The 23,559-nt window shown below is 38.1% G+C and overlaps 1 protein-coding gene across 1 annotated transcript in view; it reads right to left on the reverse strand.

Moving 5' to 3' along the window:
* Positions 1 to 6,822: 6,822 nt before the first annotated feature.
* BAALC (BAALC binder of MAP3K1 and KLF4) overlaps positions 6,823 to 23,559 on the reverse strand; it is a 110,456-nt gene continuing 93,719 nt past the window's right edge. Inside the window, 1 exon segment of the mRNA XM_036742319.1 lies at positions 6,823 to 6,924. Within this exon segment, the coding sequence (XP_036598214.1) occupies positions 6,823 to 6,924 (102 nt within the window).

A 23,559-nucleotide genomic window follows, 5' to 3' on the forward strand; every position in this document is an offset into this window, starting at 1 on the left:
TCTTTGTAAATATTTATCCATTTTATTTAGATTATCAGTTTTATTGGCATATAGTTGGCATATAGCAAATAGTCCTTAATAGTTGCTTTAATTTCATCTTCATTGGTTGTGCATTTACCTTTTGCTTTTTTGATAATGGCCATTTGATTTTCCTCTTTAGTTTTTAAATCAAGTAGCAAGTGATTTGTCTATTTTATTGATTTTATTAGTTTTATTTATTAGTTCAATAGTTTTTTTAATTTTTAAATTTAACCAATCTCTCCTTTAATTTTCAGGATCTTTATTCTGATGTTTAATCGAAGCTATTTAATTTTTTTCTAGTTATTTTTTAGTTGCATGCTCAATTCATTGATCTGATCTTTCTCTCTTTTACTAATGTAATTTTCCCCTAAGCGTTCAGCAAGAAACATGAACTTTCCCCTAAGTACTGCTTTAGCTACATTCTGCAGATTTTGGTTTGTTGTCTTCTTGTTGCCATCATCTTTAATGAAATTATTGATTTTTTCCTATGATTTGTTCTTTGACCCATTCATTCTTTAAGATTAGATTCCAATTACTTTAAAGCTAAGTTTCTAAGGCTCTTTATTGAATGTAATTTTCATTTCATAATGATCTGGAAAGGGTGCATTTAATATTTCTGCTTTTCTGTATTTGTTTGTGAGGTTTTTAATGCCCCAATACCTAGTCAATTTTTGCAAAAGTGTCATATACAGCTTTCCATTATTTTCCAATATACTCTTTTCCATTCCCATTCAATATTCTCCAGAGTCTATCATATCTAACTTTTTGAAGATTCTACTTATCTCTTTAATTTTTTCTTGTTTATTTTATAGTTAGATTAACTTAGATCCAAGAGAGGTAAATTGAGGTTCCCCACTAGTATAGTATAGTTTTACTGTCTTCTTAATATTATTTTATTGTCTATTTTTGCCTTTGTAATGTTGTTTTATAATTTTGTCCTGTAAGTCATTTAACTTTTCCTTCAAGAGTTTGGATGCTCTGCCATTTGGTGCATATACATTTAGTATTGATATTATTTCATTGCCTATTATACCATTTAGAAAAATGTAGTTTCCCTGATTATCTTTTTTAATTTGGTTTATGCTTTGTTTTTGCTTTGTCTGAAATCATGATGGCTACCCCTGTTTGTTTTTTTTAACTTCAGTTAAAGCATAATAGATTCTGCTCTAGAACTTATTTTAACTCTTTGTGTGTCTTTTTGCTTCAAGCATGTCTCTTGTAAACAACATATTGTTAGATTCTGGTTTCTAACCTGTTCTGCCATTTGCTTCCATTTTATGGCTGAGTTCATCACATTCATATTCATAGTTATGATGGCTGTGTATTTCCCTTCATTCTATTCTCTTCTATCTATCCTTTTCTTTTTCACACTGTTTTCTCCAAAGTCTGTGCTTCTGACCCTTGTCTTCTTTAATCTGTCCTCCTTCTTATTACTGCCCCCCTTTTCCTTATCCCTCCCTCTACATTCCTTTTGGCTAAGATGAATAATCTATGCCCAGTTGTGTGTGTATGTGTGTGTATGGGTGTATTCTTCTCCCTTTGAAACAGTTCAGATGAGAATGATATTGAAGCACTGCTTACTCCCCTCATTTCCCACCATTGTAAAATCTCTTCTTTGTATGAGACAATTTTCCCCATTCTTCCTTTTCCTCCCCCTTTCTCCCAATATATGCCTCTTTTCACCCTTTCATTTTTCTTTTGAGATTATCCCAACATATTTGATTCACAACTATGCCCTCTAAGTAGATTCCTCCTAACTGCCCTAATAATGATAAAGTTCTTAGTGGTTAACTTGTATCATTTTCTCATTTGGGAATATAAACAGGTTAACCTTCTTAAGTTCCTTATGATTTCTCACTCATGTTTACCTTTTTATACTTCTCTTGAGTTTTGTGTTTGAATGTTGAATTTTCTATTCAGTTCTGGTCTTTTCAACAGGAATGCTTTGGAAGGCCTCTATTTAATTGAATCACTTATTCCCTACCCCCAACTCCACTTAGGATTTTACTCACTTTTCTTGGATGGGTTATTCTTGATTATAATCCTAGCTCCTTTGTCTTCCAACATATCATATTCTAAGCCCTCCTCTCCTTTCTAGTGGTAATTACTAAATCTTGTGTAATCCTGAGTATGGCTCTATAATATTTGAATGATTTCTTTATGGCTAATTTCAGTAATTTCTCCTTTACCTCAGAGCTCTGGAATTTGGCCATAATATTCCTAGGAGTTTTCATTTTGGCATCTCCTTCAGGAGATGATCGGTGGGCTCTTTCAAGTTCTACATTGCTCTCTGGTTCTAAGATACCTAGGGAGTTTTCCTTTACAACTTTTTGAAATATGATCACGAGGCTCTTTTTTTAATCATGGCTTTCAAGTACTCCAACAATTATTAAATTATCTTTCTTCAATCTCTTTTCCAGGTCAGTTGTTTTTCCTTTGATACATTTCACATTTTTTTCTATTTTTTTTTCAGTCTTTTGACTTTGGTTGTTTCTTAATGTTTCATGGAGTCATTAGCTTCCACTTGACCAGTTCTAATTTTTAAGGAGTTATTTTCTGCACTGAGGTTTTGTACCTCTTTTACCAATTGGCCAATTCTAATTTTAAGGAGTTTTCTTTAGTAAATTTTGCACCTCTTTTATGATTTGGCAGTTATGATTTTAAGGAGTTATTTTCTTCAGTATTTTTGTGCCCCTTTTACACTCTTTTTATAATTTTCTTGCATTATTCTCATTTCTTTTTCCCAATTTTTCTCTATAGCTCTTATTTGATTTTAAAAATCATTTCCCACTCTTTTTTATTTATTTCTTTACTGCTTTTCAGACTTCTTGCTGGGTCTGTGTCCAATATGCATTTTTCTTTAAAGTTTTGCATGTAGATACTTTCAGGTCATGATCTTCTTCTGAGTTTGTGAGTTGAGTCACCATAGTAGATTTTTATGATGAGTTTCTTTTTGTTGTTGTTGTTGTTGTTTGTTCATTTTTCCAGTCTATTTATTGACTTTGGATTTTATGTTAGAGTGGGGCTCCATTCATCTCTGGTAGGGGATGACCGGCCTATGGTTGTCTCTTATACATCCTTCTGCAGCTTTCACAGCTACGTATGGAGGCATATAGGTTTTCAGTGTTTCCAAAGTTGTGTGATCTGGGGAGAGATCTCATCTCTGTCCTTCTGGTCTGCACCTTAGTGCTTACCCAGGTAGGGCCCCTGCACCCTCACAACAATAACTGTCCCTCTCTGCCTTGGAAATATGATTCATACCCAGGTAGGATCCCTGCTCCTTTGTGACCACAACCATTCCTTTCCACCCTGGATCTGCAGCCCAAAACTGGGTAATAGCCTAGGGAACTGCCAAACTGTGCCTAGTGCTGGCGTAAAAGATGAATTCCCTTTTGGATGTATTGAGTTTGAGAAGCCCACTGGATTTCCAATTGGAGCTGTCTAACAGGAAGCTGATAATGTTGGACTAGAATTCAGGAGGGAGGAGGTCTATCTATGTAGATTTTAGAGTAATTTGTGAAGAGATGATCACTGAATGCATGGTTGCTAATGAGATCACCAAGAAAGAAGTTTTAGAGAGAGAAGACCATCTAGGACAGAGGATTGGGGGATATCCAATTATGGGGCAGGTGATGTATGATAATTCAGTCCAATCCTACAATTATTAAACACCTAATATATGTATATGGCATTGTGTTAGGGATACAAAAATAAAATGAACAATAGATGCTGACCTCAAGGATAAAAAAAAGCAAAGTCAACTAAAAAACGTTCAGATTGGTAGGAAAACCAGGAAAACAGTTTCACATTTGATGGAAACAATTTTTTAGAGGCAGTGATGTTTTCCAGTGTCAAAAGCTGCAGAGAGGTCAATAAAGTTTATTACAAAACCTTGTCAGAATTAATAGCTAAGAGATGGTTAGCAACCTTAGAGAGAACAGTTTTGTCAAGTGTTGGGGTTGGAAGCCAGATGGCAAGGGGTCGAAAAGTGACTTGGGGGTGAAGAAGTGAATAACGAAGGCAAGAGAATCACCTACTTTTTTCTAGGAATTTGTCTGTGAAAGGGATACAGGGTCAAGATCTGTAATTGAGCTTCCAATTTTTTTAAAGTATTAAAGTAGACTTGGACATGTTTGTAGGTGACAGGGAAGGAACCTCTAGATAAAGAGAGAGTGAGAGGGATTGATTAGAAGGGCAAGCTCCTGGACGAAACTGGCAGGGCACAATTATAGTGGTTGGCCACAGCAAGGAAGAGATGTCTTTACCAGAGACTAAAGTAAAGGAGGAGAGTATGGAAGATAAAGAAGGATTTTGGGGAACTAAACACAAGTATAATTCCCTTCAAGAAGCTTTTCCTGAAGACTTTCTACTCTCAAATAGTAAAGACCTTCAACTTAGCCCATCAGGGCTTCATGTAGTACTCTTTACCTCTTCTATGTACTTATCATGTGTTTTATCTGTGTGTTTGCATGTGTGTGTATGTATACATACACACATGTGTATGTATGTATATAATGTCTCCTATATTTTGGGAGGGAAGAGACATCATCCAATCTAAGCCTGGCATTTCACCCTGCCTATCACAAGAGTCTAAAAACATTAGGCACTTAATAACATTCATTAAATTGAGATTATCTAAAGGTTTGTATAGTTGATGAAGACAAGACCTGGGTCTGGAGTTTAAGGCACAGATCTAATTAATATAGGAAATTTAGTTACAAGTACTAGAACCAGTTCATTTTGTGCCATGGGTCAGTGTAGTGTGGTATGGTAGGAGGAATCTTGGGTCAGCAATCAGAGGCCCTGTGTTCAAATTCTATCTCAAATTGCCTACTCAGTGACCTTCAACAAGTTGTTTCACCTATCTGGGTCTCTGCTTCTTTATCTGTAAGGTAAGGGGTCAGGGACTGGACTAACTCATCTGGAAGGTAGGTTCCCTATGAAGTTTTGGGATCTATGTACCTAGAATCTGAATCAGTCTTCTCAACACTAACTGCAAAAGGAGTTTGTAGCTTCAGTCTGCACCTGGCTTCAGTGTAGGCCTACTAGGGCAATGAATTGACAGGCAAATTGGCTAACAGCTTTTGTTTGTTCTCTGGGTTAGGTTACATAAACACACACCACCAGATTGCCTAGTTCAGCTAAAAATTGAGTTTATTTAAACAGCAGCTGATGAAAGAACCCTTATTCTCCCTTAGGAAGATCCCAGGTGCGTTACACAGCTTAGAGAAGCATGTAATGTTATTGGAGGGGAAAAAATGCTTTCAGCTAAATAGATACATTTCTCCATCATTTTAGAGGACTGCTAGAAAATAGTTGTCTACCGAAAGGTTTTTTTTTAAACTGTATAAACTTTCTAAGAAGAGTAAATTCACATTATTCTAATAGCTTCTTAACATGATGACTTCCCAGGTCCTAAAATGACATAATCCCTGGCATCTGCTTTAGGTTATTTACCTGGAAGGCAGTGGAGGGGGGTGGCGGGAATCAGCTTGTGCCACTGAAATGTTCCTTGGTTTCTTACTTCATGTGAGTGATGAATAACCTTTGATTAGTCATTTTTAGTGATGTCATATAATTGTCCTGAGAACCCTTGCTCTCAGGAGACAAAATGCTGGGTGTGGAGAGTTAAGGGACCTGGGTTCCAATCCAAGCCCTCCCCTTCTTAGCTTGTGTGAATATGAGCAAGTCACTCACACCTCTAGGCTTTTGTTTCCCTACCTATAAAGTGCGTGGGTTGGATATGATTGACCAATAAGGTCCTTTCCAGCTCTAGATGATATGTTCATAGATTTAGAGCTGGGAGGGACCATATGTGCCATTTTATCCAACTCTCTCATTTATAGATAAAAAACCTAAGGCTCAGAGATTACTTGCCCAAGGTTATGTAGGTAAGATGTGTTAGAGGTGGAATTCGAAGCAGATCCTCTGGCTCCAAACCCAGTGTACGTTCTACTCTTCTGATCCTATGGAAGAATATAGACTTAATGAACAGGAAACATGAGTTCTGTTGTACCGAGTGATCCAAAATGGCTCCCCAGACTGGTGAGGTGGGCCTCATTATCTGCAATTACTCCTTGGGGCTGACATGGTACCTCCTGTAGGAAAATGGTGGAAAGCCAATGATTGTCTAGGCCTTCTTTGGTGTTGGAGTCATGACACTGGAAATGTTTCCCCTCCCCTTACCAAGAGCTGACTGCTTTCCTGATGGGGAAGGGGATGTCATTATAGCGCTTGAATGCTGAAGCAAGGGAGTAAAAACAAAATGAATGATTTCCTACTTCTTGGCTTCTCTCTTTGGGGAGTAGCCCACTGAAATGCTGAAAGTATTGGGACACAGATATAAAAATACCCCTGGTGTGATGGCCCAGAAATATTCAATGGCTGCTCTTGGGTAATAACTCCCCCACTGTAACACCCTTCCCTTGCCATTTTCCATTTCAAAAAGTGGCCTGTGGCTGCACTAGACCACTGCAAATCCAGAATCTCAGACTTGGGGAAGAACACTTGACAGAACCTGGAGAGAGTGGAAAAAACCAAATTGCTCATTAGCAGTTTTTTGTCATGTAGGAATACTGTGCCACCACATTAGATACACACAGCTCAGTGAATATCCAAACATTGAGGGCAGCTCTTTTACTGCCAGGTAAGAGATGCAAAGTAACCCGAGGCACTCAGCAATTTAGCCTGTTCAATTAGGAGAATCCATGTTTCTTTAAGTTCCTTTGAGAGATCAGGAAAGTACTGCCAAATGACATTGGTGTCCATCCTCTCTTTGATTTGAAAGCACGGCTAATTCACTCAGTTCTTCATAATTCTTCTATATCTGGCCATTTGTCGGATGCTTTGGGTAACACTGATGGTGACTTCTCTTGCTGGCATCTGCTTGTGTTCTTTTTTCACCTGTTAAAAAAGGTTTACAACATTAAGTTATATGTCCACTGGGTAACAGCCAAAGATCCTTCCTTCTTTAATATTTTGAAGGCTATTCACAGGGCGGGGTGTGTGCGTGTGAAATAGATTAAGCCACAAGCAGCAAGCAATATTCTCCACCTAGGATTCAGTTTCTGGAAGTAATTCCACCTGAGGAACTTTTTAGAAAAAAATACATTGACTCAGTCCAGAGTCAGTCAGTTAACACCATGGGTAAAACAGCATTAGGTTTACCTAAACAGCATTTCTTTCCTAGTGGAAGCCAGACCCTCTCCTCACTCAGGCTACTGAGTCTCATTGGGCCAGGATAGCTATTAATAGAGAAAAAAGCTAACAAACAATACTCAATGGTACAGGAATGGTACAGCTTCTTTAAAATAAGATTGGTTGATGACAACATTCACACAAAATTGTCTAGGCTGGACTGGTTGACTGGTTGACTGGTTTTCAGCTGTTAAATTTTAAAAGCTCAGAATCAGCTAATTGCTATTCTTGAGAGCACCTGGCTAAATTCCCTAGGAGAGCATAGATTATACCTATTGAAAACTGGCCCCAGTGATTGGCAGGGTGTGTTTTCTAAGGCAAAACTCATTTGACTGTATCACTGAAATGTCACTTCCTAATCTCCAAGCTTGCTTAAAGGTTGCAATGGTTTTTTTTCTATTTGTTTTTTTCTTTATTAACTCAAAATGCCATTTCAGTGTCAATAAGGAACCAAGAAAAAAGCTACAGTCTTGAAATACTATTAACAGGAAAAAGATTAAAATTACATTGTCCCCATAAGTACACACAATAGATCAATTTCAGTTCCTTTCATAAAAATGCTCAGTAAACATATACTTCCCCATTCTATGAAAAAATACATTAGCAAGCTCGGGTTAAAAATATCATTCTTGGATGAGCATTAAAAAAAGGATAAAATCTTTATCTGAGCTACAGTGTTCTTACTCTAGGACTTGCCAAGAGGCTGTCTCTGGATTTGTAAATCACTGTCTTTCTTTGCTAAACCAGGAAACTGCTTAAAACCAGAGTCCCCAAGGTGAGAGGGAGATCAGAATCTATTTATTAAAATTCATTCCTAAAAATGAGTCCCTGCCTCCCCCCGCCCCATACACACCCATACAACATCTTTGAAAAAAGGTTTCCCAAGTTTTTCTTGTTTTCATGAGGGGAATTCTACTACATGGCAAGGCAACCTATTCTGCTATGGATTAATTCTAATTGCTGGGAAATTTAGCTTTACATTTAACCCAAATTTGTCTCCTTGTAACTTCCACCAACTCCAAGACTTAAAGATTTAAATTTTCCATCAGTTGATAGTACAACAACAATGAAACCTGCCAAAGAAATCACTCTTTGCAGATGATCTGATGATTTACTTAGAGAATCCTAGAGAATCAAGTAAAAAGCTACTCTAGACAACAAAAAAAAACTTTAACAAAGTTGCAGGGTATAAAATAAACCCACATAAGTCCTCGACATTCCTATATATTACTAACAAAGCCCAACAGCAAGAGATAGAAAGAGAAATTCCATTTAAAGTTACCATAGACACTATAAAATATTTGGAAGTCTAACTGCCAAGACAAACCCAGGGCCTATATGAACACAATTATGAAACACTTTTCACACAAACAAACATCAGTTTCTCATGGTTAGGCTGAACTAATATAATAAAAATGACAATTTTACCTAAATTAATTTACTTATTCAGTGCCATACCAATTGAACTACCAAAAAATTATTTTACAGAGCTGGATAAAATAATAACAGAATTCATGTGGAAGAACAAAAGGTCCAGAATATCAAGGGAATTAATGAAAAGAAATGCTAGGGAAGGTGGACTAGCCATAACAGATATTAAACTGTACTATAAAGCAGCAGTCATCAAAACTATTTGGTACCGGCTAACAGAATGGTAGTTGCAGTAGTCAACGACTATAGCAACCTACTCTTTGATAAACCCAAAGAATCCAGCTTCTGGGCTAATAACTCACTATTTCACAAAAACTGCTGGGAAAATTGGAAAATGGTAGGGCAGAAACTGGATGTAGACCAATATCTTACACTGTAAACCAAAATAAAGTCAAAATGGGTTCATGATTTAGGAATAAAGGTTGATACTATAAGCAATTTGGGAGAGCAAGGAATAGTTTACCTGTCAGATTTATGGGAAAGGAAAGAATTCATGACCCAACAAGAGATAGAGAGCATTACAAAATGCAAAATGGATAATTTTGATTATGTTAAATTGAAAAGTTTTTATATAAACAAAGCCAATGCAACAAAGATTAGGCAGGAAGCAGAAAATTGGGAGAAAATCTTTATCTCTGATAAAGTATCTCTGATAAAGGTCTCATCTCTAAAATATACAGGGAACTGAGCCAAATTTATAGGAATACAAGTCATTCCCCGATTGGGAAATGGTCAAAGGATATGAACAAGCAGTTCTCAGAGGAAGAAATTAAAGATATCTATAGGCATATGAAAAAAATGCTCTAAATCACTATTAATTAGAGAAATGCAAATGAAAACAACTCTTAGGTACCACATCTCTCCTGTCAGATTGGCTAAAATGACAAAACAGGAAAATGATAAATGCTGGAGAAGATGTGGGAAAAATGGAACATTGTTACATTGTTGGTGGAGTTGTGAACAGATCCAGCCATTCTGGAGAGCAATTTGGAACTATGCCCAAAGGGCTGTAAAAATGTGCATAGCCTTTGACCCAGCAATACCACTTCCAGGGCTGTATCCTAAAGAGATCACACAAGAGGGAAAGGGACCCATATGTACAAAAATATTTATAGCAGCTCTTTTTGTGGTAGCAAAGATTTGGGAATCAAGGGGATGCCCATCAATTGGGGAATGGATAAACAAGCTGTAGTATATGAATGTAATGGAATACTATTGTGCTATAAGAAATGGGGAAGTTCAGCTGGTATGGCACTGAATAGATAGATTAGTTTAGGTAAAATTGTCATTTTTATTATATTAGCTCGGCCTAACCATCAGCAACTGATATTTTTCCATTTATTTAGATCTGACTTTATTTGTGTGAAAAGTGTTTCATAATTATGTTCATGTAGGCCCTGGGTTTGTCTTGGCAGATAGACTCCCAAATATTTTATAGTGTCTACAGTAACTTTGAATGGAATCTCTCTTTCTATCTCTTGCTGTTGGGCTTTGTTAGTAATGTATAGGAATGCTGAGGATTTATGTGGGTTTATTTTATATCCTGCTAAAGTTGTTTATTATTTCAAGTAGTTTTTTACTTGATTCTCTAGGATTCTCTAAGTAAATCATCACATCATCTGCAAAAAGTGATAATTTAGCTTCTTCTTTGCCTTTTCCTTCAATTTCTTTTTCTTCTCTTATTGCTACAGCTAATGTTTCTAGTACCAAATTGAATAATAGGGGTGATAATGGACATCTTTGTTTCACCCCTGATCTTATTGGGAACGCATCTAGCTTATCCCCATCACAAATAATCCTTGTTGATGGTTTTAGGTAGATGCTATTTATAATTTTAAGGAAGGCTCCATTTATTCCTATGCTTTCTAGTGTTTTTAATAGGAATGGGTGTTGTATTTTGTCAAAGGCTTTTTCTGCATCTATTGAGATGATCATATGGATTCTGCTAGTTTTGTTGTTGATATGGTCAATTATGCTAATAGTTTTCCTAATATTGAACCAGCCTTGCATTCCTGGAATAAATCCTACCTGATCATAGTGTATTATTCTGGTGATAAGTTGCTGCAATCTTTTTGCTAATATTTTATTTAAAATTTTTGCATCAATATTTATTAGGGAAATTGGTCTATAATTTTCTTTCTCTGTTTTGACTCTACCTGGTTTGGGTATTAGTACCATATTTGTGTCATAAAAAGAATTTGGTACGACTCCTTCTTCACCTATTTTCCCAAATAGTCCACAAAGTATAGGAATTAATTGTTCTTTAAATGTTTGATAGAATTCACATGTAAAACCATCTGGCCCTGGAGATTTTTTCCTAGGGAGTTCATTGATGGCATGCTCAATTTCTTTTTCTGAGATAGGGTTATTAGAAATTTTACTTCCTTTTCAGTTAGCCTGGGCAATTTATGTTTTTGTATATATTCATCCATATCTCTAAGGTTGTCAAATTTATGGGCATACAATTGGGCAAAATATTGTTTTGATTTCCTCTTCATTAGAGGTGAATTCACCCTTTTCATTTTTGATACTGGTAATTTGATTTTCTTCTTTCTTTTTTTAATCAAATTGACCAAAGGTTTATCAATTTTACTGGTTTTTTCATAAAACCAGCTCTTTGTTATAGATATGGACTTCATAATAACCTCGAAAGAACTACATGATATGATGCTGAATGAGAGGAGCAGAACCAGGAGAACATTGTACACAACCACAGACATATTGATTCTGTGATGACTAACTTTGATAGACTTGGGTCTTCTCAGCAATACAAGGTTCAAAGACAGCCCCAAAGGTATCATGATGAAAAGAGCTATCTACATTCAGATAAAGAACTATGGAGTATGAATGTGAATTGAAGGAAACTATCTGCTCTCTCTCTCTTTTTTTCTATATATATACATATATATATATATTGTTTTGTTTTGTTTCTTCTTTCTCATGATTCACTCCATTGATCATGGTTGTTCTTTATGACTTGACTATTGTGTAAATATATTTAATGTGAAGGTATATGTAGAACATATATTGGATTCCATGCCTGTCTTGGGAGGAGGGGGAAGGGAAGGGAGGGGAAGAAAATTTGAAACTCGAAAACCTGTGGAACTGAGTGTTGTAAACTAAAACTAAAAAATCAAATATATACATATATATATATATATATGTAAAGAAATACGTTCTGCAAATAGTAAGTCTGCTTTGGAATTGTCCCAACAAGTACATCTCTCATCTACTTGGATAGGAATGAGAGCAATACCCAAACATTTTTCTGAGACTTCAACAAGCATTGTGGTGCAGGCTCTGGAGAGGCAAAGAAGAAAGAATGTCCCTGCCCTCAAAGAATGTATTGAGGAGGAGGTGGTAATGAGGGAGATATTTGTAGATAAACATCAGATTATAGCTCACATTGAGCATTCAGGGTAACAGTATTACATTGAATACAGGGCAGGCTTTATTTCACAGATTCAGATAGAAACCAGAAAGGACTCAAACCTAGGCTTACAAATGATCAGCATAACTCTCCTTTCTTTGGAAAACTCCATCTCCCCCAGGCAGTCTTCCAGACAAATAGGTCTAGCCCATGGTTGGGATCCTCCAAAAGATTAGGAATAATAAAGCTTTGACCCCTTTCCTCCACTACTAACACAGTGCACGTAATTCACAGTAGTATAGGAGGGCAAAGACTGGTTTTTCTTCTTTACATCATGGCTTTGTCCCTTGTTTCCCTTTGGCTCTGGTCACAGAGCTCCTCTGTTTGGTCAGAAACTTGATGTTGCTCTTTGACTGCCTCCCGTCACTGTCAGTTCTGTGGCCTTATGGTTCCTCTTCTTCTAAGAACTACCAATTCTTCTCTCGTGAGCTCATTTAAGTTCCTAAAAAGAGGAACATGCAACATGCATAGGCTTCTGTTTCAGGGAATTAAGTCTGAATTCTGTAGCTTTTCTGCTATTTGTACATCTACTCCATAGTCTCTCTCTGTCTCTGTCTCTGTCTCTCTCTCTCTCTCTCTGTCTCTCTCAGTCTGTCTATCTCTCTGTCTCTCTCGTCTGTTATCCCTTTTAAAGGACAAGGCTAAAGATGTAGCTCAAATTTGTGACTAACAATGACTTAAACATCCTTTGTGAGTTGTCAAAAGGCCAACTGTACACAAGGCAAGGGTACTTGTCAGTACTTGTTTAAGGAATATAATCAATACCAGATAAAAATTACAAATGTAATATCAATTGGATTGCTTATGTCTTGCATATGGAGACATATTAAATGCCAGAAATGTCTTGTCATTTATATATACATGTGAACATGCACTTAAACACACTAATTTCCCAGTTCATCAACCATTCTCATGTTCTGACCCAAAGACCATGGGTGCCAGAGCCTGTGGTGACATTCCATGCTGTATCCTTTCCCTCCTTTACCCTCCCATACTGCTTTCCAGAAGTTTAACTACAAAGGGTAAAAGAGATATGGGATGATAGGAGGATGGAACGATCAAGTGAAGGATTTTTCAGGATGACAGAGACATGAGCATGTTTGTAGGCAGCAGGGAATAAGCCGGTACACAGGGAGAGATTAAAAATAAGTGATAAGAAAGGGGATGACAGAGGGGGCCATTTGTTGGAGAAGACCAGATGGAATGGTATTGCTTGATCAGGGAGAGGAGTTAGCCTTGGTAAGGAGGAAGGCCACTTCATCATATGAGACAAGGGTGACTGTCTCAGTCTACTTCTGGAAAGCTCCTTTGGTTCTCACCAACTGACCCCTACACAAGTGAAGATGTCTTGCAAGGTATGTCCAAGTGGATGCTATTAGAATCAAAGATTTAAGACTGGAAGGCACCTTTGAAATTTATCTAGTCCAAGGCCTAGTAGTTTACAGATGAGGAAACTGAGGCTCATTGAGGTTAAGGGATTTGCCCAGTGCCATGTAGATAAGCAAGTGGCAGACCCAGGCTGGTAAAGACTAAGGAGAGGAGTTTGGGAGAGATTTTGGTTAGGTAAATAGATTTGTGAATCACCTGCATCGATGTGATCACTGAACCCATGGATGAGGATGAGATTATCGAGGGAGTCACTGTAGAGAGGAAAATGAAAAACAAGTTTAGGATAGATCCTTAGAGGACATCTATGCTCAGGAAGATTTAGAGGAGATCTAAATAGGTCTCAGGTAAAAGACGAACTCAGAGATAGCAAGGGCTATTTTATTTTTGCTTTTCTATCTCTAATGCCTGGCACAGTGCAAATGCTTAATAGATATCTGTTGAATTGAATTAAGCAATGTCCCAGAATTGTTTTATGGATTGGAAAAGCATTTGTTAACAACCTGTGTGCCAAGCTCTGGGCTAAGCATTGAGAACATAAGTAGAAGAGACAGACCACCCCTGTTGTCAAGGAGCTCACATTCTGAACAGGGGAGACAACATATATAGGAGGTTACAGCTACAGGGCCATCTGGCTTGGAAGTGATTCTTAGAATACGACCTTGTAGTCTATGCCCAAGTCCTTATGGGCCTGGAGGGCAAAGCAGCAGGACACTGATGGTAAAGCACCATGTATCATTTTCTTGGTACTTCCATCCAATGGGCTTTGGGTCTGGGGGTTGTTGTTATTCAATCTTCTCAGTCATGTCCCACTCTACATGACCCCATTCAGGGTTTTCTTGACAAGATACTGGAGTGGTTTACCATTTCTTTCTCCAGCTCATTTTATGGATGAGGAAACGAAGGCAAACAGGGTGAAGTGACTTGCCCAGGGTCACAAAGCTAGTAAGTGTCTGAGACCAGATTTTAAAGCAAGAAGAGTCTTCCTGACTCCAAGCTCTGCTACCAACATTTGTATTATCCCAACAATTATATTATATCATATTTAAAGTTGCAGACCAGACCCTGTAATTTCATTAATAAAGGGAACTCCTGAGAAGGAAAATCTCTTAACTAATGCAGATGATTCATCTTAGAGGCTTGTCCAGGGCCACCAGCCACTTATCTGTAGAGTAAAAGGCAGGACCTGAACATTGCCAGGTTCTCCCTAAATCCAGGCCAGTCTTCTGTGCACTACTCCAAGGTCTCTCCCTTTTGAGGTTGTTTTGAAGCTTGGGAAACTTTTAAGGGGTCTAAAAAGTATTCTTTTCCTATCTTAGCAATCTATAGATGGATGTAACCCCCAATCCCAAAGCCCATTGGTATGGGACTCTCTCCTTATTGGTGGAAATCAAGGCCGAGGGACTGCCAGAAGGGTAGAAAGGCCAGAGTTGGTGAGATCTCCAATAAGGAGAGAGTCTCACATCAATGGATTTTGGGACTGGGGGTTTCATGGAGGGAGACTAATTGAGTTGTTTTACTTGGGCAGAAACCAACTAATTATAATTTCAAGCACAAAGCTGGAGCAGGAGGGAAAGCTGTAGGACCCTAGTGTGTATGCAGGTCACTTCTTTAAGAAATGCTTTCAGAGTTCTTGAGGTAATGAAAAGTGCTCTGTGCTTCTAAGAGCTAAAGGTTCTGAGTAAATACATAACCTCCTCAAGTGCCTAGGGCATTTGAGTCATGCAGGTATTTTCCTTTCTGGTGTGGTTTCCCAGCAGCAGTGGAACCCTCTAATTTAGTGATTTATTTTCTTTAATGAGGGCTAAGGAAAAAGTGTTACTTCATTTAAATTACTGGCTGCTCCTCTGTCCTGTGGCTCCCACTGCCGAGATCAGTGGTGCCTCTTCCATTCCTTTCTCCCTTTCGAGGTTGTTTTAACTATCCTAAAGTTCCATGAGCTTAGTGGAATCTCTCTAGAAGGTCAGTGGTACACCATCTTTCTTTTAGTGGCCTCTCTCTGTTGCGTTTCCTTTTCCTGCTGTTTGCTTTTTGACTTTTGTAGGTTTCCTGCACCAGGAATCTGCAGTGTCTAGTACTTTTAGTTGAACTTTTTCATTAAAAATGATTCTCCAGCCATCCTTTCGCTGGAGAGGCCAAATTGGAAACAATAACTTCCTGGCAGCCTCAAATCTATATGGGCTTGTTTCTGTCATGGTTCAGAAGTCAATTACCCAGTTTATTAAATTCCAGAGAAAATTCTTTCTTAACTGCTTAGTGTAGGCTTAGACTCAGTCAGGGTACACTTAGGAAAATACTGAACTGGAAGTCAGGAAAACTGCCTTTAGTTATAGCTCAACTACTGAGTATTCTAGAATAAGATTAAATTTATACTACCATTCCTGGAAAGGGCACACGATCAAGTCCCCTTTACTCCACTCACCATCCAGTGACTTCCCTGTCTGAAACACCCTTCCCTAGACACAATTCCTCTCTATATTATCTTCTGTCAGAATGGGCAAATCCCATTTTTTTTGTATGTCATCCCCAGCATTTAACATGGTGCCTACATTAGTAAAGACTTAAAGAATGTTTTTTAATTCATTTATTCTAAGCCTCAATTTCCTCCCCATAAAATGAGAGGAGTGGAATTGGATTAAATGATTTCTTATATCCTTTCAAAATTCTGATTCAGGACTTCAGGTAAAATCCCTTTGGTCTCTTTAATTTTCTCCTCAACAAATAGAAATCTAGACGCTATCAGCCTTACCCAGACTCCACAGATTACACCACACCCAACTGAAGGATTTTGCTACCCCTTGGGCTCTTCAAATGCCAGGTTCAGGACTTTGGAATGTATCCTCTAGGCAGGAAGGAGACACTGGAAAATTTTGAGCTGGGGTATGAAATGATTAAAGCAATGTTTTAATTAAGATTAACTTAATCTATGAATTTAATATATATATATATATATATATAATATATAACAAAGAATATCTGAAGTTTGATGATGGAGAGCAGACTTTGGGAAGCTAGCATTTACATTTCTAGAACTGACCTCACAGACAGAAGGGCAGAGACTACTTAATACTTAGACAGCCATCTAATTGTAAATCAAATATATAGCATCATATCATGATAAAGAATGGAGAAAACCCTAGAAAAAAGTAAAGCCTGCTTTGGATACTCAAGAGTCCTTAGTAACAGAGCCCCCAGTTTAGCACATTGAACAGGTATGGGAGTTAGCTAAGAGTATTACACAGAGCTGGTCATAAGAGTAAGGAAAATATGAAGTTCTCCTGCATTATCTTAAAATTCTCTATGTGTCTCTCTCTGTGTGCGTCTGTCTCAGCCTCTGTTTCCCTCAGTGTCTGTCTCTCTGTGTCTCTGATTCTGTCTCTCCCTTTCTCTCTCTTTTCACTCCATTCTCCACACAGCTGCCCAGGTGATTTTCCTAAAGCCTACATGAACCAGATCATGTCGCCACCTTACTTAGTAAGACAAAATGACTGGACTTCTTGTACTGGGAGTAGACAACTCAGCAACCACATATTCTCCAGCAACTCTGAAGTTTATACTGGACCAAATAATGATCAATAAATCAATGAGAAACTACACTGATATATCTTCCACACCAGAACTACATGAGGTCAGTTGGAGACTCCCAATAGCAAAGCCACCACTAGGACAGTTGTAGCCTCCCAGGGACATTTGTATCCTTTGCTGGTCTGTGTCCAGAGGTGGCAAGAGTGGGAGATTCACCTGAGAATGCCACAAGATCATCAAAAAGCTCCTTAAAAGCCACAGAAGCAGAAAAGCACTCAGCAACCAGAATGGTGGTCCACCCAACATGGTACCACAGCACCCAGACCTCAATAGACCAGGCGCATTGGCCCTGGGGTCACTAACATTCACATCCTAAATGCCCAAGAGGGCTCTGAAGCACTCTAAACACCAAAGATCCAAAGGGGTAGAAGTTTGTGCAAGAACCCAGGGGATCAGGGCAAAACGAAGCACAGCTGGTCATCTCACCCAAAAGTGCAGCAGGGGCCAGAGCCTGACCCTGGCACAAAGCCCTAATTCAGGGAAAAAAGAAAACCTCTACTATCAACAAATCTAACTCCATAACAACTGTTAGCAGAGACACAGGAAAAAGATGGATTTCCCACAAGGACTATGTGAATAGCCAGAGGAATACATGAATTCTTAGAAGAAATGAAATGAGATTAAAAAAAATAAATGAAACCTCTTGAACAAATAATTGGAAAGATAATTTTAGTTTAGAATAAAAAAAAATTTAAATAAGAAAATCCAGTGTCTCCGTTACCTCTAGGATCAAAATACGAACTTCCACTTGTCATTCAAAATTCTTCACAGCTTGGTCTTTTCCTTCTGTCACAGCCTTTCTAGGCTACCTTCCTGTGATGTTAGCCTTCTGCTCATCTAGGCAGGTCCTGGCTGACAGAAGTGACTCCATGTTTGGACACTGATTAACTGTCCTATGCACCAAGAAGTTTCTATGTACCCAATATAGGTTTACTTAGCTACATTTGGTGAAGGGATGCAAAGTTCTACTTATCATAATCAGGTTAATAAACCATCATAATCCCTGTATACCAAGTTAGCACACTTTCCTAATCACAATGGCCAAGGTCAATAAGGGAGGGGCAGAGAGTTTGGAGTCCAGACCATCCACTGATTGAATGCCCCTAAAGAACCCTTCATACTTATTTCCCTATGAATCTGACCAGCAACAAGAATCAGATATGAGAGCAGAGATCTGGGCTCTCCATTTGGAGTATACTCCCACAGCATTCCTGCTCCACTGCCTTTCTGCCCATGGGTCCGTAGGCCTGGCGGGGTGGGGGAGGCACACGCTTGCATACCCATCAGTAATAAACTGCTTGACCTGTGATCATTTGATGAGTTAGGTTCCTTCCTGGTAACTGTAACCAGAATGGACTTTGTTTTCTTTGAATGACTCAGCTTACCTCATTGAGCTTCCCTGGACACTGGGGCTTGCTCTTCTGGGGCAGGAAGCCCAGCGACCATGCCAGGAATCAGAGAACTTCCTGTGTGATGAGTCATGGGGCTGGCTGAGGGGAGGTGTGTTAACCTGGTCTACGCTAGGGGGAGGGGCCAAGTCAAGAACCAATCAGCCCTGGTCGTTCAGGCAGCGCTTGATGATGTCAAAAACTCTATAAGAGGGGAGAGGACAGCTTGAAGATCCTCTCTTCCTTTTCCGGTTGGAGCCAGAGACACCTACAGCTGAAGCTGAGCTGCCGGTAGCAGAGCTGACTGGAGGCTAGTGGGTAATCTAGAGGGGAAGCATGTATACGATTTTGCCTTATACCATCTCGCTTCTCTGTGGCCTCCTGGTTACCCTTGTGAGGCGGACTTATTGGGCCTGGAAGCTTTTGATGAAAATATCAAAATGGGGACGCTGGTTTGTGGGCTTGTTACTGTGGAGTGTAAATACATGCTTTAGTTCTCCTGCCTTCTGCCTAGAGAATTCCAAATATCCTGCGGTTCCAGACCTTTTAGGCACATATGAGATTCTCTTTGAAATCATAAATTCTGCCTTCCTAATATAGTAACCCACCCACAATCTCCTCACACTTCTCCAACTGGGCAATGAAAGGTTTGCCGGTTGGGTCCATAGAGCTGTCCAAAAGTGAAATCAGCTGCCCCTCAGGAAATGAGTTTCCTATTCTCAAAGGTCTTCAAGTGGAGGCTGGGTGACCAGTCACTAGGAATATCATAAAAGGAATTTCTCTAGAGGTATGGACTGGCCTAAATGACCTCTGAGATCCTTTTAAACTCTGTTTTTGTCAGCCTTTTATTCACAGTTCTTCGTTCCTATTGAAGGTGAGCCCGAAGATGAGACTTTTTTGAGGGGAAAAAAAGTTCCTTTGCGAATGGTACCTGTTTGCATTGCTCTGCCTGAGTGTCCTAAGGGCTTTGGAGATTGTGTTTCAATTATGCTCAGGATTGACCCATTATCTCAACCTCCCGGTGAGAAAAGTAGAAGGTATTAGGCTACTTTCAGTTAAGGTCACAAAGGCTAAAGCAATTTGACAAAGCAGCTGCCAGAATCACAATGAACCTAGACCAGACCCAAACGCTACTCATTAGTTTCCTGCTTGCTTGTGGGAGTTCCCTCTGCTCTCCCACTGTGCTATCCAAGTTCATGTGAACAACACAGTCCCAGGGCTAATCAGACAGGGTTTCCTTCTTATTCAAATGACTAAAAGGCAAACCTTAAAAAGCTCATTAATTCAAACTCCACAGCATTTCCCCCCACTTTTCTAGTCCCATTAAAGGGAGACAAACATTTAACAAATCTTAGATTTCTCTTGGATTCCACTGATCTCTTTGCCACTGCTTCATGAATGTTCAAGGCACTAACACTGAGTCAATGAGGAATATTTGATCTTAGCCACTCAAACAAGAGTCAGTCTTATTTGCATCATTAGGCACGGTATAGACACTGCTAAAGTCCAAGATGGAAAGAATTCTGGGAGCTGTTGAGCCATCAACAAATCCAGCACAGGAAGCAGATGGCCAAAGAGCTGCCTTGATTTGGCACAACTTGGAAATTTTCATGCACAAAAATTGTGTAAAGACAGAATAATGAACACTCTGAACTTTAGTCTTAAATATGCAACTGATAATTTTATTCTGGAGGCCTGTAAGATGGAGATGCCCTGGGATCTACACTCCAAAATGGACTTCTGGCTTTGCAGGAGTTGGGGGATTCATGTGAGGTGGTTTCCTAGTCTAGTTCCATTTATTCAGTATCAATAGCTGATTACATACAGAACACTATGCACTGAGGGGGATACAAAGAAATAGAAGTAACCTCCTTGAGGGCAGGGGCTGCTGTTTGATTTGTTTTGATTTGTTTTATCTTTGTATCCTAGCACAGTGACAAGAACATTAATTGATGTTTGTTCGGTTAGAAGAAATCTAATTTTAGGTGTCTTTGATCTTTCAATCTAGGTTTTTTCCCTGAAGACAGGGTTAGTCAACTTTGCAAGTGTTTGTTAATTACACACACACACACACACACACACCAGAATATGGATCCTAAAGTCACGGGGTGAGTTGCTAAGTTTCTTCTTTCCATTGTCAACCCCCACCACACCCACACACCCAGAGGGAGTTCCAAGTCATTTTCATGTATCTTTAGAGCAAAATTCCTTCCTAACAAGCTCTCAAATGCAAATGTTGAGTCATTTTAGTTGTGTCCAACTCTTAGTGACCCCATCTGGGATTTTCTTGACAAGATACTGGAGTGGTGACTTGCCCAGCTAGTAAGTGTCTGAGGTCACATTTGAACTCATGAATATGAGTCTTCCTACTTCCAAAGGCTAGTTAGTGTGTTATCCACAATGCCACCTAGCTGCCCTCAAATTCAAGTATCTCTGTGTTAATTAAAGTATGCTAGTAGTTAATAAGACCAACTTTTTGTCCCTCAGTGAGGCTTATTCTTTTGTTTCTTCCTTCCCTCTCTGTTAGCCTCTTCAGAGACTGTAGCTGTGGTACAGTGGGCAGAATATTGAACAAACTGAAGAACCTTGGTTCATAACTCCAGCTGTCAATTACAGTTGGTTGAGTCAAACATGAGTTTGACTGCTGCAAAATTTGATTTAGTGTGATTACAAAATGATACCAGGCTGCATTTAAGGTGAGCCAAAATTCAATTAATGCGATGTTTTTTGATCCAAGTTTTAATATGCTACTACATCATCCGTCTGAATTTGCCTCTCATGAAAGGTGAATATAATTGCTATAGCATACCATATTACCAACAGTTGTGTTGATTTTTAAAGAGCCCTTAACAAAATGGCCAAAAGAAAAAATACTTCATATGGAAGAAGAAAGAAGGAGGAGGAGGAGGAGGAGTTGGACCACAATAACAAGAAGAGAATTTTCACAATGTTAAAACAAAAATTTGGTGTATGGTATAAAAGTAGTCATACTAACTCAAAAGAAGAACAAGATGACTGAATGCCTGAAGCTATGGCCCATAATATTGTAAGATACACAGGAGAAATAAAAGAAAAAGGCAAAATTGCCCCAGGCTTTTGTGATTTACAACCAACTACAAGCAATAGAAGTGTTACAATGGTAGAGACAGAGTGTCTTTTAGCTATAAGGATTGAAGATTGCAATGAAAATCACATTTCTCTTAGCAGAGTTGCCATTCAGACAAAAGCTTCAAATCTATTTAGGACAATGAAAGAAAATGGAAATGAAATGGATAGTGAAGAATTTTCTACTGCAAATGTTGGTTGATTCCAATGCTTTGAAAATTGAGTTCAGTATCATAATGTTAAAAGTACCAGAGAGGCAGCCAGTGCAGATGAGGATGTGGCAGCTAAATGTTCTGATGTTTTGAAGAAAATAGTCAAAGAAGAAGGTAAATACATTGATCAATAAATTTTTAACATAGATAAAACAGGCTATTCTGAACTTATATTTGAAAGACAGGGAGGAAGGGAGGGAGGGAGGAAGGAAGGAAGGGAGGAAGGAAGAAAAAAAGAAAGGAAGAAAAGTAGAAAGGAAGGAAGGAAGAAAGGAAGGAAGGAAGAAAAAAAGAAAGGAAGGAAGAAAGAAAGAAAGAAAAAGAAAGAAAGGAAGAAAGAAAAGTAAAGAAAGTGAAAGGAAGAAAGAAAGAAGAAAGAAAGAAAGAAAGAAAAGTAAAGAAAGTGAAAGGAAGAAAGAAAGAGAAAAGAAAGAAAGAAGCTCATCCTGGACTTAAAGTATCTAAGGATTGCCTATCACTTTTATTGGGAGGTAACACAGAAGAGGATTTTTAATTAAAACCAATGTTTGTTTATTGTTCTCGAAATCCTTGAGCTCTGAGTGGCTACAATCATTGATGTCTTCCAATTCTTTGGCAGTCAAGTGAGAAAGCTTGAGTGATTAAAGCTGTTTTTGAAGACTAGTTTTCAAGTTATTTAGCCCAGCTGTTGAAAAATATTGCAAGGAAAATATTATCACATTTAAAGCATTAGTGATTTTAGATAGAGCCTTAAGTCATCCAGCTGTATTTGGTTCATAGTCTAAGAATGGGAGCAAACAAATTCACTGAGATGAGGATAAAGGTTTTTGCACCTATTAGCATATGTATGGAGATTTAAAGAAAGAAAAGGTGTTTTCACCAGATCAAAAAGTGTAGGCTTATCTTTAGGTACATATTTGTAATTTTTTTTAAATTTTGCTTTCTATAATTACTGTATTACTTTGTAAGAAAATTGAGTCAGAAATACATTTTTCTCGCATCCTTTGCTGTTATGTTAATAAACAAAATTTTTAAAATCTTATTTTAAAGTTTTTTCTTTGCATACTTTTATTAGGCTGGAACCAATTACCATATTTATATATAATTATAACTTCATGTAGTTAAAATTTGAACAATGAAATGAATATATAATGAAAATTTGAATAATTCATCATTTGAATAATAATCCCACTTCATGGAATTCATTATTTGCACTAATCAGGACCTAGCTGTACTGTCTCTGTGAGCTTGGGGAAATCATTTAACCTTTCTGGCCTCAGTATGCTCATTTATTAAATTAGGTCATTGAAATTAGATGACTTTGAATATGCTTTTTATTTAAATTTTATTTTCAATGATTAACCATTCATTTTTCCTCCTTTTCACCTCACTGAAACTCAGTGAAACTTACTGAAAAGAAACAAAAGAAGAAAGAATCCCTGTTTCACGTAAGCACAGATATGCAAAACAAATTTTCACATTGTTCATGTCCAAAAATGCATTTCTTACTCTGCATATTAATCCATTATGTCTCTGTCACGAGGCATGCTGCATTCTTCTTTAGAGGCCTCTGGAATCATAGTCACAATCATTTAGTTAACCAGAGTTCTTAAATCTTCCAAATTGTTCATTTTTATAATATTGATGTAAACATAGCATACAAACTGTTCTCTGGTTCTGCTCATTTCACTCTGTATCAGTTCTTGCAAGTCTTTCATGCCATTTTGAAACCATCTGTTTCCTCATATTTTTTAGCACAATAGTACTTTCATAATACAACAATTTGTTCAGACATTCATTAATTAGTAGACACCCCTTTAGTTTC

The sequence above is a fragment of the Trichosurus vulpecula genome, chromosome 1 (genome assembly GCF_011100635.1).
Source record: "Trichosurus vulpecula isolate mTriVul1 chromosome 1, mTriVul1.pri, whole genome shotgun sequence".
NCBI classification, from domain to species: domain Eukaryota; kingdom Metazoa; phylum Chordata; class Mammalia; order Diprotodontia; family Phalangeridae; genus Trichosurus; species Trichosurus vulpecula.